General features: G+C 48.6%; 1 protein-coding gene across 1 annotated transcript in view; it reads right to left on the minus strand.

The window, feature by feature from the left end:
- LOC138303797 (peroxidasin homolog) overlaps positions 1-10,601 on the minus strand; it is a 193,013-nt gene extending 182,412 nt beyond the window's left edge. Inside the window, exon 1 of the mRNA XM_069243211.1 lies at positions 10,358-10,601. Coding sequence (XP_069099312.1) covers positions 10,358-10,527 — 170 coding nt within the window. The 5' untranslated portion in view covers positions 10,528-10,601. The remainder of the gene's footprint in view (positions 1-10,357) is intronic.
- Positions 10,602-15,297: the final 4,696 nt, after the last annotated feature.

Below are 15,297 nucleotides of genomic sequence, written 5' to 3' on the forward strand. Positions count from 1 at the left end.
ACTGCTCGTGCCAAGCTACCAAGGGGGTGAGCAGGGGTTATCTTGGACGTGTAACTCCCTTGCCCTGACTAGAGTGGGTACGTTCTGCCTGGCTGAGGTGCCTACCCTAGCCAACCAGAAACCCAATTTCTAACAGACCCTTAAAGGAAGGGGGGGTAGGGGACAGAGACCGGTTAGGCAAGGAGACCAAGTAAGGGCCCTTAGAGAGATGACAGGCTTAGTTAATGTGGAGGAAAGAGGATCTGATGGAGACACTTCAGGCCTAACAACCAGAAGGGAGATGAAACTTTACAGCCAGAGACAGAAAAGAAGTCTGGGGACGGAGAAGAATGATCAGAGGCCGATCAGGATCCTGCTTCAGACACCGGAAGAACAGGGGAGGTCCTCCAGACAGAAGGAGAAGGAACTAAAGTACAAAGTATGGATATTTGAAAAATTAAATTAGCTGAAAATTCCTGTTTGGAGCTGGAAGAACACAGCGAAGGATTAGAAAAAGTAACAAAACTCGAGAACCTCTTCCTGAATATGTTTTCAAAAAAATTATTTGATATACTTAAGGCAGAGTGAATACCTGCCATGAGCTGCCAGGAACAGGATGGGTTGTCAAATGTGTAATTGGTGCTCAGGATAGCGCTCAGAAGTGGAAGAGAAGACAGCAGAAGAGTAATCTAAGGTTGAGCAGGCTTCCGTGTGGGCTTAAAGGCCAACATGAGACTATAAGACTCAAAGGAGGAGAACAGAGAATCAGACAGAGCGGAAGAGGCGCGGCCCTTACAAATACAGGCCTTAAACTGGGGTGAGTGACTTACGAGCGGCCGAAGAGGAAATGGCTCTTGATATCAGCTACGTATTAAGGGGCCCTAATGCAGGAAAGGAAAATAGGGGCCCTCGTGCCGCTTAAGCTGAAAACAAAAAAACTGGTATAATTTGGGTGTGCCCCGGTGCCACTACACCTGCTGCACTATTGATAGGTACGCCCCTGCTTGATAAATGTGGCGACGACAGTAAGTGGAATTGAGAAAGCTAGTGGTTTTGTGAAAAGGGGAGCGTCAATGGGGAGCAGCTTTACCCCCCTCCCCCCTTTCAGAAGTGAGGCATTCGTGGAGCAATCAGATGCAGGGCCCGCCATTCGAACGCAGAACTTATTTTGAGCCAACGTGGCCCCCGTACATTCACACTGAAATGTAAACTTAATAGATAACACAGAATGAACTAAACGCAGGAACTGCGAACGCAGGAACTGCGTACGCAGGGTGGGGGGCGGGGAGGTGAAGGGCAATGCCAGGAATCAGGCGAGGAGCGAAGTGGGGGATATTTCACAGACATAGTTCCCTCTTTTTTGCAGCTGGTCTCAGCCAAAATAAATCATCTAAAGAATGTAAATATTTTCCATGAGGGTTTGCTGGATGGTAACGCAATGAGTCACCCCACCTCCCAAGAGTGGTACCCGTGATTGAAGAATTGACACAAAGATACACAAAGCGTGCTCCGGATAGATTCGTGGCTGAGGGGGTCGTGCAAAGACAAACACCGTCTTTAGCTCTGGGTTTTGGCCCCATGGATTGAAGGAGGGAGAATCCGAGCCTTAGTCAGACAGGAGGGCGGATGGCTGAGGGTGGTTGTTGTCACTTAATTATATATCGTATCATTCTTTGGCATGGACGGGTGGGCGGTTGATGCCGACATACAGAGAGCGTTCGATTAAAATAAAGTCAGATCAGAGGATGGACGCGGACGGCCTTGCTACAAAGAGAAACAAACTCACCCCAGGTTACATCACTCGGAGTCCAGAGAGAGAAACAAAGAGGCATATTTACAAGCCCCTTGCTCCAACTTAGCGCCCCCACAGTGTCATTTTTTTACGCTAAGGTGGCGCTAAAGTGGTTTTTCTGCCGTGCCATATTTACAAAGTGGTGCAATGATTCCATTGCCCCACTTTGCTACCCCCTGTGCCACATCATGCATAATGTATGCAAGGGGGCGTTCCAGCGCAGGGAGGCCTAAAAAAATGACACAGTGAAATTTACATTTTACTGCATCATTTTTAATGGATGCTCGGAGCAGGCGTTAAAATGACGCACCCATTTTAATCAATGCGCTTCCCTGAGCTTTGCTGTGCTAGCATCAACATTTCTGATGCTAGTGTAACAAAACGCCACAATAGTGTCAAACATTTTGACGCTATTGTGCTAACAACTGCCATGGTGAACCATATTGTAAATACGGCGCAACCATGGTGTCGTTAGGTGCCAGTTGGGAGTCGCAAGAGGATGACATGATGTGCCACTTTTCATAAATTTGCCCCAAAGTGTCATCTACGAATGTGGAAGGCTCAGAGACTGATACAGAGAGATTTGCTAGATTTGATGGTGAATGGTGAAGCGTTTGCTACAGAGAGAAACAAAGTGTCATCTATAAAAGAGGATGGCTGAGGGACTGCTATACTCAGGTTACATGACTGAGAGAGTCGTACAGAGAGAAACAAAGTGTCATCTATGAATGTGGATGGCTGAGGGACAACTACAGAGAGAAACAGAGTGTTAGATGAGAGGGGGAACAGTGAACGGTTTGGTACAGAGAGAAACAAAGCATCATCTATGATTGTGGATTGCAACAGTTTTGCTACAGAGAGAAACAAAGTGTCCTCTACGAATGTGGATAGCTCAGGGATTGATACATAGAGAAACGGAGTGTCACATCCGAGGGTGAATGGCGAAGGGTTTGGCACGGAGAGAAACAAAGCATCATCTATAAATGTGGATGGCAAAGAGAAGTCCTCATTCCTAATGTGTTGTACGAGCACTCAAGTGACGCAGCACGACGTAAAAGATTGCATTCATTTACTCACTAATCTAAAGGCCCACAAGCTAATTGGTGTCCCAAAAAGTCCATACTCAAACTTTAGTAAATCCGGTCTGGGTATCAGCTCCGATTAATTAATACTCAGAGAAACATCTGATGACCTCAGAGAGTGGATGGCTTGTGAAATGATGGAGAACAGGGTGTGATCTCTGAGGATGGATGACTTGTGAATTGATAGAGAACCGCATGTGACCTCTGAGGGTGGATGCTTGTGAATCGATACAGAGAGAACGGTGTGTAACCTCTGAGGGTGGGTGTTGTGTAACCTCTGAGGGTGGATGGCTCGTGGATCGATACTGAGAGAACAGTGTGTGACCTCTGAGGATGGATGGCTGGTGGATCGATAGCAAGAGACCAGCGTGTGACCTCTGAGGGTGGATGGTGTGTGACCTCTGAGGGTGGATGCTGATGAATCGATACCGAGAGAACGGCGTGTAACCTCTGAGGGTGGATGGCTGGTGGATCGATTTAGAGAGAACGGAGTGTAACCTCTGAGGGTGGGTGTTGTGTAACCTCTGAGGGTGAATGGCTGGTGGACGCATACCGAGAGAACAGCGTGTGACCTCTGAGGGTGAATGGCTGATGGATGGATACCGAGAGAACAGCGTGTGACCTCTGAGGGTTGATGGCGTGTGACCTCAAAGGGTGGATGGCTGGTGGATCGATACCGAGAGAACAGCGTGTAACCTCTGAGGGCGGACGGCTGGTGGATCAATACCGAGAGAACAGCGTGTGACCTCTGAGGGTGGATGACTGGCGGATTGATACAGAGAAAAGAGCGTCTGACCTTTGAGGATGGATGGTGTGTGACCTCAGAGGGTGGATGGCTGGTGAATCGATAACTAGAGAACAGCGTGTAACCTCTGAGGGTGGATGGTGTGTGACCTCATAGGGTGGATGGCTGGTGAATCAATACATAAAGAAAAGCATGTGACCTCTGAGGGTGGATGGCTGGTGGTCGGGAGAACAGCGTGTGACCTCTGAGGGTGGATGGCTGGTGGTCGGTAGAACAGCGTGTGTTCTCTGAGGGTGGATGCTGATGAATAGATACCGAGAGAACGGCGTGTGACCTCTGAGGTGAGGATGGTTTGAGGGATTGTTAGAGAAAAAAACAGCCGTCCCTCCAGGGTCCTTTCAGTGGAAATAATTCAATTTATAAGGACACTAGCCTGATGAGAACATCCCTCCACAGCCTGTGACTGATCGCCTCTCAGTGGATGTGATTCCTGTTATTTTAGGACATTAGACTAACGTTTCTCTACAACCCCACTCTGACCCTCCCAGTGGAAGCGAAACAAGTTATGAGAACATTTCCCCCGAGCCCGCGCACGCCTCTTCTGCGGACACGGTCCAATATATCTCTTCTGAGCCACAGTGGGTCCCCTCTAAGGGAAGTAATTACAGCTATGACAATACTGGCCCTATGAGAGCGTCCCTGCATAACCCCAGCGTCTCCCTCTCAAGGGAAGAAGAGCAAGTTATGAGAACATCTCCCGCAGCCGCAGTGTCTCCCTCCCAAGGGAAGTGATTCAAGCTTTGGGAATACTGACCCGATATGGTTCTCTCCACAGCCCCAGCGTCTCCCTCTCAAGGGAAGTTTGCAAGGTATAAGAACATCTTTCCACAGCCCCAGGGTCTCCCTCCTAAGGGAAGTAATTCAAGCTTTAAAATACTGACCCGATAAGAACATCTCTCTGCAGCCCCACCGTCTCCCTCCAAAGGGAATTGATACAAGTTATAAGAACATCTATCCACAGTCCCAGGGTGTCCCTCCCAAGGGAAGTGATGCAAGTTATAAGAACATCTCTTCACAGCCCCAGTGTCTCCCTCCCAAGGGAAGTGTTGCAAGGTATAAGAACATCTTTCCACAGCCCCAGTGTCTCCCTTCTAAGGGAAGTAATTCAAGCTTCAAGAATACTGACCCGATAAGAACATCTCTCCACAGCCCCACCGTCTCCCTCCAAAGGGAAGTGATGCAAGTTATAAGAATATCTCTCCACTGCCTCAGTGTCTCCCTCCAAAGGGAAGTGAGGCAAGGTATAAGAACATCTCTCCACAGCCCCACCGTCTCCCTCCGAAGAGAAGTAATGCAAGGTATAAGAACATCTCTCCACAGCCCCAATGTCTCCCTCTCAAGGGAAGTGTTGCAAGGTATAAGAACATCTCTCCACAGCCCCAGTGTCTCCCTCCCAAGGGAAGTGATGCAAGTTATAAGAATATCTGTCCACCGCCTTAGTGTCTCCCTCCAAAGGGAAGTGATGCAAGTTATAAGAATATCTCCCCACTGCCTCAGTGTCTCCCTCCAAAGGGAAGTGATGCAAGTTATAAGAATATCTCCCCACTGCCTCAGTGTCTCCCTCCAAAGGGAATTGATGCAAGTTATAAGAAAATCTCTCCACAGCCCCAAGGTCTCCCTCTCAAAGGAAGTGATGCAAGTTATAAGAACATCTCTCCACTGCCTCACTGTCTCCCTCCCAAGGGAAGTGTTGCAAGGTATAAGAACATCACACCACAGCCGCAATGTCTCCCTCTCAAAGGAAGTGTTGCAAGGTATAAGAACATCTCTCCACAGCCCCAGTGTCTCCCTCCCATGGGAAGTGTTGCAAGGTATAAGAACATCACTTCACATCCCCAGTGTCTCTCTCCCAAGGGAAGTGATGCAAGTTATAAGAATATCTGTCCACCGCCTCAGTGTCTCGCTCCAAAGGGAAGTGATGCAAGTTATAAGAATATCTCCCCACTGCCCCAGTGTCTCCCTCCAAAGGGAAGTGATGCAAGTTATAAGAAAATCTCTCTAGAGCCCCAAGGTCTCCCTCTCAAGGGAAGTGATGCAAGTTATAAGAACATCTTTCCACCGCCTCACTGTCTCCCTCCCAAGGGAAGTGTTGCAAGGTATAAGAACCATCACTCCACAGCCACAATGTCTCCCTCTCAAGGGAAGTGTTGCAAGGTATAAGAACATCTGTCCACAGCCCTAGTGTCTCCCTCCCAACGCGAGTGTTGCAAGGTATAAGAACATCACTCCACAGCCCCAGTGACTCCCTCCCAAGGGAAGTGATGCAAGTTATAAGACTATCTCTCCACTGCTTCAGTGTCTCCCTCCAAAGGGAAGTGATGCAAGGTATAAGAACATCTCTCCACAGCCCCAGTATCTTCCTCTCAAGGGAAGTGTTGCAAGGTATAAGAACATCTCTCCACAGCCCCAGTGTCTCCCTCCCAAGGGAAGTGTTGCAAGGTATAAGAACATCACTCCACAGCCCCAGCATCTCCCTCCCAAGGACAGTGATGCAAGTTATAAGAATATATGTCCACCGCCTCAGTGTCTCCCTCTCAAGGGAAGTGTTGCAAGGAATAAGAACATCTGTCCACAGCCCTAGTGTCTCCCTCCCAACGCGAGTGTTGCAAGGTATAAGAACATCACTCCACAGCCCCAGCGAGTCCCTCCCAAGGGAAGTGATGCAAGTTATAAGAATATCTGTCCACCGCCTCAGTGTCTCCCTCCAAAGGAAGTGATGCAAGTTATAAGAAAATCTCTCCACAGCCCCAAGGTCTCCCTCTCAAGGGAAGTGATGCAAGTTATAAGAACATCTCTCCACCGCCTCACTGTCTCCCTCCCAAGGGAAGTGTTGCAAGGTATAATAACATCACTCCACAGCCGCAATGTCTCCCTCTCAAGGGAAGTGTTGCAAGGTATAAGAACATCTCTCCACAGCCCCAGTGCCTCACTCCCAAGGGAAGTGTTGCAAGGTATAAGAACATCATTCCACAGCCCCAGCGTTTCCCTCCCAAGGGAAGTGATGCAAGTTATAAAACTATCTCTCGACTGCTTCAGTGTCTCCCTCCAAAGGGAAGTGATGCAAGGTATAAGAACATCTCTCCACGCCCCAGTGTCTCCCTTCAAAGTAAAGTGATGCAAGTTATAAGAATATCTCTGCAATGCCTCAGTGTCTCCCTCCAAAGGGAAGTAATTCAAGCCTTAAGAATACTGACCCGATAAGAACATCTCTCCACATCCCCAGTGCCTCCCTTAAAAAGTAAGTAATGCAGATTGTAAGAACCTCTAACCACAGCCCCTGCTTGTTTCTCCCAATTGGAATAATCCCAGTTCTCTCCCTGACCACATCACTCCTCTTCCTGAGGCAAGGACCAGAGCATCCTGCTTTTGGAGATATGAGTGCTGGGGCCTCTGGGTCATACCGAGAGAAGGACTCAGAGCCGCACAGCTCTGCATTGCTGCCTCCACAGACGCCATCACTGATTTCCATTTGTTTGCTATATTTATTTAAGTATTTTCAAGAACAGAAAACCTCACTGCTCGCATATGACTTCTCTAACTGGTGCCAAACAATTTCTATGCAACGACGTGCCAAGCAAATGATAAACCGTATAATACACGTCAGTAAAAGAGGTAACACAGAATATAGGAGGACACGTATGAAGAGGCTAGGAGCCACGGGGAGCAAGCATTGGCAAATCCAAAAGGTCTCACCTTAGGGACCTGTCGGTTTTGGCAGTGGTTTTAGCCATGCGGTACAGAGTCCCCTGTGCTTGACGCATGGCTAAAGCATTTTTTAAAGAAAAGCTTTTGACGCTTCTGGCCAGGTCCTTTTGTTGGCACAAACACACCAGGCCTACAAAATGCCCCTGCTGCTTTTTTCTTTCTTTTTAGTTTTCGATCTGAGTTGGATCGGTTACTAAAAAGGAAAAAAAACGGATGAAACGTTTTGTTTCTCTTCAAAATTAGGGAGAGGAAGCAACTTGGGGGTGAGAGCATCATGGGGCGTAGGTGGGTGGCGGAACAACATGGCGACGCGGTGCAGAAGCGACACAGGAGAGCTACAGGGTTTTTAAAGTGGATCAGGGCAAGCAACACAAGGGGAAGGAAGCATCACGGGGGAATGGGAGGGGCCAGAAGCAACGCAGGGGACAAGGGGCAGAAGCAACACAGGACGCGAGTAGGAGTGGAAGCAAAATGTGGCATAGGAGGTGGCATAACCAACACTGAGCGGTGTGGATGGGAAGCACCAAACAGGCAAAAGAAAAGTGGATCTGGTGGACCAAAAGCAAAAGTGGGTGAAGTACACTGGAAAAAAGAGGAACAAGGAGCGTGGCAGGAATGGGAGCAGCGAATCACATGAGGGAGACAGCAGGAAAACACATCCACTTTCACGGAATGCTTAAACAAAGAAAATGGTAGCACCTGAAAAAAGTAGTCCGTGGAAGGACGTACTAATGCAACCATGCTCCAGCAGAGGGTCAAACGCAAGAAGAGATAGCAAGACGCACACAGCTCACAAACAAGAAGCAAGCAAATGAGAAGGAAAATGAAGCTAACCAATGGTAAGCAATATGGGCAAGATGTATGAAAGCCTTTTCCCCATATAGCAATTCTATTCTGCGAGTTGGTGACCTGTTACTAACTCGCAGAGTCGCTATTAGGAAGGGGCCTGCCAAGGGCGTCTCTTCATCATAGTGAAACTCAGGCGGATGTAAGATTGTTTTGCGACTGTGAATGTGGTAGCAAAACAATCACAGTTACCACCAAATGGGGGCCCCTTCCCCTTTGTGAATGAAGCTTAAATATTTTTTCAGAGCAGGCAGTGGTCTAACATACCACTGTCTACGCTGAAAAAATTTAAAGAAAACTTTTTTTTTTTTTTTTAAATGCATCGGAAAACGGGCTGCATTTCAGAAAAAAGCTGCTTTATTTAAAAATCAGTCACAGACCTGGTGGTCTTCAGTCTCCAGAAGGCCACCATCCATGTGAGTGTGGCAATTCCCAATAGGGTTGTAAATTGCGACCTGCCTCAAGAATATTGATGAGGTAGGTCTTTGCCACCCCATTTGGAATCGCTAAATGTGTCTGAGACGCATCTGTACATTTCATTTTGCGAGTCTGTTATTGCAAATCTCAAAAAGTCGCAATTAGAGACTGGCAAAATGAAATGGTCATAAATCTGGCCCAAAGTGGTGGGGCTCTAAGCTCACTGTCAGATAATATGTCTTGCAAGAGGAAGTGGATGCGCTATATAAGCTAAAATCAAAAAAGAAGCAATTTAGCTGACGGGTGGATGTTGAGAGAGAGGACAGTTGCTGCTAGCAGGCCACAAGGAACGGTGCAGTGCAAGGGTTCATTAGGGGCAAAGCAAAAATATAAATGTGCCTCACAGAGCCCTCCCCACCAGCTAAAAAACAAACAGCGTCACTTTAAGCAACGCTCCGGTGGCGCTGTGCCCTTTTTCATATTTGCAAGGCGCCATTAGGGCACTCTTTGTGGCTTAACGCCACATTGTAAATACGGCCCCTTTACATGCATCACTTTGTTTGAAAGTGGCATTCTATGGGTGTTGCTGTGTGCATTCCACTGCAACACGCATCGCATTACGACAGTGCCCCAGATTTACGAATAAGCGTAAACCTGAGGCAACGCCAAAAACTAAAGCCACCACAGAGGTGAGGTTAGAGTAGCTCAACTAGGAGAAATAGTTTTATTCGTCCTTGTTTTTAGCGTTTTCCTGTGTGCTGCTTTCTGCAGCACATGTAGAAAGAACAAAATGCCATGAATGATTGCTTATGTGCAGGAATGTCTCTTCCTGCACATAAAAAATCTTTAAATAATGACTATTTGCTACTTCTATGTGTGCTGCATTCTCAATAGCTGTAATACTCAAACAGCATACTGCAGAGCGGCTGTTGCATCACAGCAAGGTCGGTGGTGCCTTCTTTCTGTTGGGATCTGGTAATCACGCAGTGACACTCAGAGGCACCCCGGTACTCTCATCACACCGATGTGCGGTGAGGAGGCGCCTCTCACACAGAGGTGAGGATGACTGGCTTCGCAGCACTGCCTAGAGTACTTACATAAGTACAGGACAAGGTTCTCACGAAGTGACACGCACTGGCACCCCAGTAATCTCATCACTCCCATGCGCGGTAAGGAAGCACCTCTCACACAGAGGTGGGGATGACTAGCTTCTCAGCACTGCCTGGAGTACGTCCTTACATACAGGGTGAGGTACTCACGCAGTGACACGCACAGGCACCGCGGTACTCCCATCACACCGATGCGCGGTAAGGATGCGCCTCTCACACAGAGGTGAGGATGACTGGCTTCGCAGCACTGCCTGGAGTACTTACACAAGTACAGGACGAGGTACTCACGCACAGACACCGCGGTACTCTCATCACACTGATGCGCGGTAAGGAGGCGCCTCTCACACTGAGGTGAGGATGACTGACTTCGCAGCACTGCCTGGAGTACTTACACAAGTACAGGACGAGGTACTCACGCACAGACACAGCGCTACTCTCATCACCCTGATGCGCGTTAAGGGGGCGCCTCTTGCTTCGCAGCACTTCCTGGAGTATATACATACATACGAGGTACTCACGCACTAACAGTAGTGGCCGGGTGGCTATACCGATGCCCCTCGCTCAGAGTTGGGCACTACATACAAGAGGAGACACTCACACCCGGAAGCCGCCAGGTACTCACAGCACTCCGGTGCCCGCCGGCACCGCGGGAACCGCGTCCAGACCCAGGTGCATGCACCGCACCGTGGCCTTGAAGCAGAGGCAGCGGCTGGGGCAGGCCCGCGCCCCCGGGGGCAGGAGGAGGGCCAGCAGCAGCAGGAGTACCTCCGGGGGCCCGCACTGTGCCCGCATGGTGCTGGCGGCAGCCCCCACTCCAGGTCTGAGAAGCAGCCGGACCCCGGGCTCCCAGCTGTGGGGCAGGGATCCCTCCCCGGCACATCTGTCTTCTGTTACACCCTCCCCCCGCCTCCCCTCCACTGGAGATTAATATTCATAAGACACTCAAGCACAGCCCCGGCAGGCTCCCTGCCCGCCGAACTATCCGTGCCCCCGGGCGTCTGGCACTGATTAATTAGAGGCCGATTTCCCTAGAAAGTTTCCATGCCACCTCCCTCAGACTTCGTCACCGCACCCTAACGGGCCCGCAGTAATTCCCAAAACTATTTGAGGGAAGCGCTCCCTGCCTGGATCTTGGAGTTTGGGTGGGTAGTGGGGAGGGGGTGGCTTCAGAGGGGCCCGAGGAAGTCTCTATCTCCCTCAGCTTTCATGCCCCCTAATTCCCAATGGTCACGTTTTACAGCAGACAAAGGTACGTGTGGTCAACGGGTCTTAAATCCAAGCACTTGAAGGCGCCGAGAGAGGAGCCGCCCACCTCGCTGCGCTATTCCACCTCTACCAAATACGCCGCAATCAACAATAGTTTAAATACGGGGTCTTAATTTAAATTCCTGAAATACGCTCAAACAAATGCCCCTTCTAACCCGCTCTCTAGATGTCCCTTCACGCGGCTGCTGTGGCTAGCTCCTAGACTTGAATCTCTGCAAAGTATCGCGATAAAGCGCCAGAGCTGGTGGGAGAGGGCTTTAGCGGAATCATACGAGGTGTTGCGGCTGTGCTGCAGGCACTCCGTCAATTACTTGCGAATTTTGGCATAATACTTTCTTGTTGCTCTAATAATAGAAGAAAAAAAACTAAAAATAAATTATCTGCGCTTTCATGCCTGTGAAGTTCGACTGAGAGATGTGACTCTTACAAAAAGCACAAATCTATGACTTACACATTACGCGCTATGGTCTGAAGCAGGCACATTAACCCTCCATGCTATTTAATGAGAGTTTAAACCTGTGATCAGAGATGGCTCCAGCATGTGCCTTGACCACCTAAGTTAAATTATTGCTATTATCTGAAACACCCAGGAAACACCCCTGCAGCAGGCGATTTAACTGCAGTGTTTTCAGCGGGCATCTCCTTCCGATACTCAGCAGTGGCAAAGACAACAAGCATTGGCAAAGCAAATGGACATGTCTTTGACTAGCAGCGTGTCGGCTTTGTCAATGCTTCCTTTGTTCTGTCAGTGCGTTTGCAACACATCATTGCTGGTGGGGTGGGAAGTGCTGCTGAACACTCTCCAATATACAAAAAATGCGAAAAAGCACAATTATTATGTTTTTTGGCATCCTAATCCACACTCTTCAGTGGTAATAGTCAGCATTAAGAGATCTTAACCCTTTGTGCACGGATGTGCGCCTTGTGAAGGAGCAGACTGCCATGGCTCACAGGGAAGCTCCCCAACGCCTCCAAGGGCTGCCACATTGCCCCAGGCAGCTTGCTGTAGAGGGTGGACCTAAAACATGATTAACAAACCCGAAAAGAGGGGCTGGAAAGGGTCCCTACTGGGCTCTCTTTCTCTGTACTCCAACTCTCCCCTCCTCCCCATCATAACAATCTTGAAGCAGCTAAAAAGAAGAAAAGCAAAACCCTGACATACCTAAAGGTGTAACCTTGGCCAGGGAAGGTGTAAGGCTAGGAAGAAAAGAATAATTATTAGGAGGACCAGGATCACCAGCAGGACCAAAACTGCTATGAGTATGGGGGACAGATGAAGGTCAGAACCAGGAGGACCAGGGCCTGGAGACTCTAGAGAGCCAGGGCTAGGACCACAAGTATCCGGAGGAACAGAAGAGCAGTGCCAGGGAGGACCAAAAGGAGCAGGGAATTAAGGCAAGAATGATCAAGAGCCAGAGAAACAGGGCGCGTGGGACCATGGCAAGGAAGACCAGATGGAACAGGACTAGGTGGCTGAGGGGCAAGAGAAACGGTAACAGGTGGACGAGGACCAGGGTGGCCAATTCAGAGCCAGGAAGAACAAGACAGTGAGGGTGAGAAGTGGGGCCAGGGGAGAAGGTCCAGAAGGCAGACCAGGAGGATGAGGATGATGGAGAAGAGGAGAGCAAGTGACAATAAAAACCCAGGACCATGGGTACATGTAGACCAGACAGATTAGGACCAAGAGGATGAGGATCAGGAATAAGAAGAACCAGGAATACAATGGACTAGGAGGATGGCCATTGACTACAAAGAGGACCATTAGGAACAGGACACAAACAAGGGCCTGGGATATGACAAGGACACAGGAGAACCAGCAGTATAATGAGCATCAGGAGGAAAACCTAAAGGGGGCGGAGGAGCAGTGAAAGGAAGAGTGCCAGAAGGCGTAGGTCAGGACCAGGAGTAGAACAACCTGAAAAATGATGATGATGAGGAGGAGAAAGACCAGGACAAGGAGGAACAGGAGAAGGAGGAGGACAATGAGAAGGAGCAGAGCAGAAGGGTCAGGAGGAAGACGAGAAGAAGAATGAGGAGGTGGATGAGAACCTGGAGGACGAGGAGGGCACGGTCATTCTACGTTCCATGCATAAGGATATGCCCAGAGTTACAGAGGCCACTGCTCTTAGTTTCTCCACTTAGGCCACAGTATCATCAGAGAGCCCACCTCTTAGAAACCACTTTAAGCACTGCTTTACCCCTCAGCTGTCTTAACACACAGTTTGTGACCAGAACATCTTTACTCTCACATTATTCCTTGTTTTCAATTTGTTTGGCGGAAGAGTGTGTTAAAAATAATACATCAGCCATCACTGGTTCTGTTCCTCATGATGTGGCCCCTCATGACTCTGCCAATATATTTGAGCCCACTTAACGCACTACATAACCCCCTCAGCCGTCTTAAAATGCAGTGGCGACCAATCGAGTAAACTGGAACAGCTTTACTATCACATTATTATTTTTTTCCAATTTCTTTGGGGCAGAGTTTGGGGAAAAACAATGAATTATCCATTCCTCATGAAGCCCCCTTTTGTTGCACCCAATGTAGGCAATCCCAGAATAAATATTTTCCATTGCTAACATTGCCTACACTCTTAAAGTCATGGTCAGTTAGAGTTCTGTGCATGACTACACCTCTCTAAGATCAGAGAGTATGTCATCAGGAGCGCTTCGAATCTATGCTGCATGATTGGCAGCACAGAATTTTGAAGTTCCGATACCATGTGATTGGATGCTCAAGCCTGTGGAAAACATTTGAGGCATATGTTATACATTGGAGAAGCAGTGTGTGCCTAGTGCATGTGGGAGGCATTTATGGAGACAAGCACATGGTGCACATGAGTACAGGACATATGAGCTGTTGATGTATATTCTGGATTAAGAAGCTGTGACTGGAGTAACGCAACCAGGATGTAAAATGGTGGGTGCTTGAGTACTGGAGGTCTGAGATTGCACAGCGGAGTACTATCTTGGTAGGGGCATGTGAAGGACCCTGGATATGTGTCTTGACATGAGCTGTACAGTGAGACAGCCATATGTAAACTTTCTGTCTGTGTCTTGGAGAAGTACAACTGGGCCAGAGTTTATAGGCCTTGCATGAGGAATCATCATTCTACCTTCCTTGAATTCCTACTTAGATTCACATTTGCTGTAGATACTGAAGGTCAGAAGAATAAAAAGCAAGGGTTACTGCATTTCTACTGTAAAAAAGTACTTTCTTATTTAGTGGTAAGTTATGTGGCCAAATTGACTGAGAGATTGCCGGTCAACTGGGCCTTTTAACAGAGGTGGTGACGCGATCCTGCCTGATAAAGCACCTACACAGGATCAGGGACAGTGTTAAGCATGAAGCATGTATGAGGAAATGTGCCCCTAAGCAGCACCAGAATACAAGATAAATAAAATATAATTTCAAGGAAATGCATCCCCAAGAGCCAGAAGTAAAATGTAAACCATGCAGGTTTATTGAAATAATGCAATACATTAGGACCTTGGAGATGGCGGTCCCCGGGAGCCGAATACGGCTCAGGGAGGAGGACCACAACCCTCTATAAGTAAACAGGACCCAGGGGAATGGGGTCCCCGGCCAAAAACGGCTTGAGGAGTGGGGCCTTATGCCCTGCCCCCTAAATTAAACAATGCAAATCTGAGATGCTGTTTTTTTTGTCCCCGCAGGAGTTACAAATTTACCTGAGGGCATCCTCTACCTCCTTATGTCTTCACCATGCAGGACAGGGTTGCCCAAAGTGGAACCCCGTGTCCTCCATAAAATGTACCAGTGCAGGCACACTCTCACTCAGTGTACATACGCAGCACAAACACTGTCCAGTACTTTTACCTCCATGTATTGCGCTAGCCTATGTGCACAGACATTCAGCACATACATTCACTCTGTGTGCGCTTCTCCATACCACAGCCTTTCTGCAATGTGTCCATAGAGCTTTACATGCAATGACACCCACTACGAGCACACACATTCACCATGTGCGCAGTACACAACACTTCACCCGTCATGCATTGTACTTCTCTCAAGCACATATAACTCCATGACATGCTTTCACTGTGCACACACTGCACAGCAGTACATCTGTTATGTAATGTATACCTCTCTGGTATATATACACCCAGTACACACACTCAGCATGCATGCACTGCACAGCACTGCTCTATCCCTGAACTGCACCTTTAACAGGCACACATACATTCCAGCGCAGAATCACCACTCCTGTGCTGTGCAACACTTTCATCTGATAGCGGGAGGCCAAGAGTGACTTAAGCACACAGCAGCGGAACTTT

Source organism: Pleurodeles waltl, chromosome 7 (genome assembly GCF_031143425.1).
Source record: "Pleurodeles waltl isolate 20211129_DDA chromosome 7, aPleWal1.hap1.20221129, whole genome shotgun sequence".
Lineage (NCBI taxonomy): Eukaryota > Metazoa > Chordata > Amphibia > Caudata > Salamandridae > Pleurodeles > Pleurodeles waltl.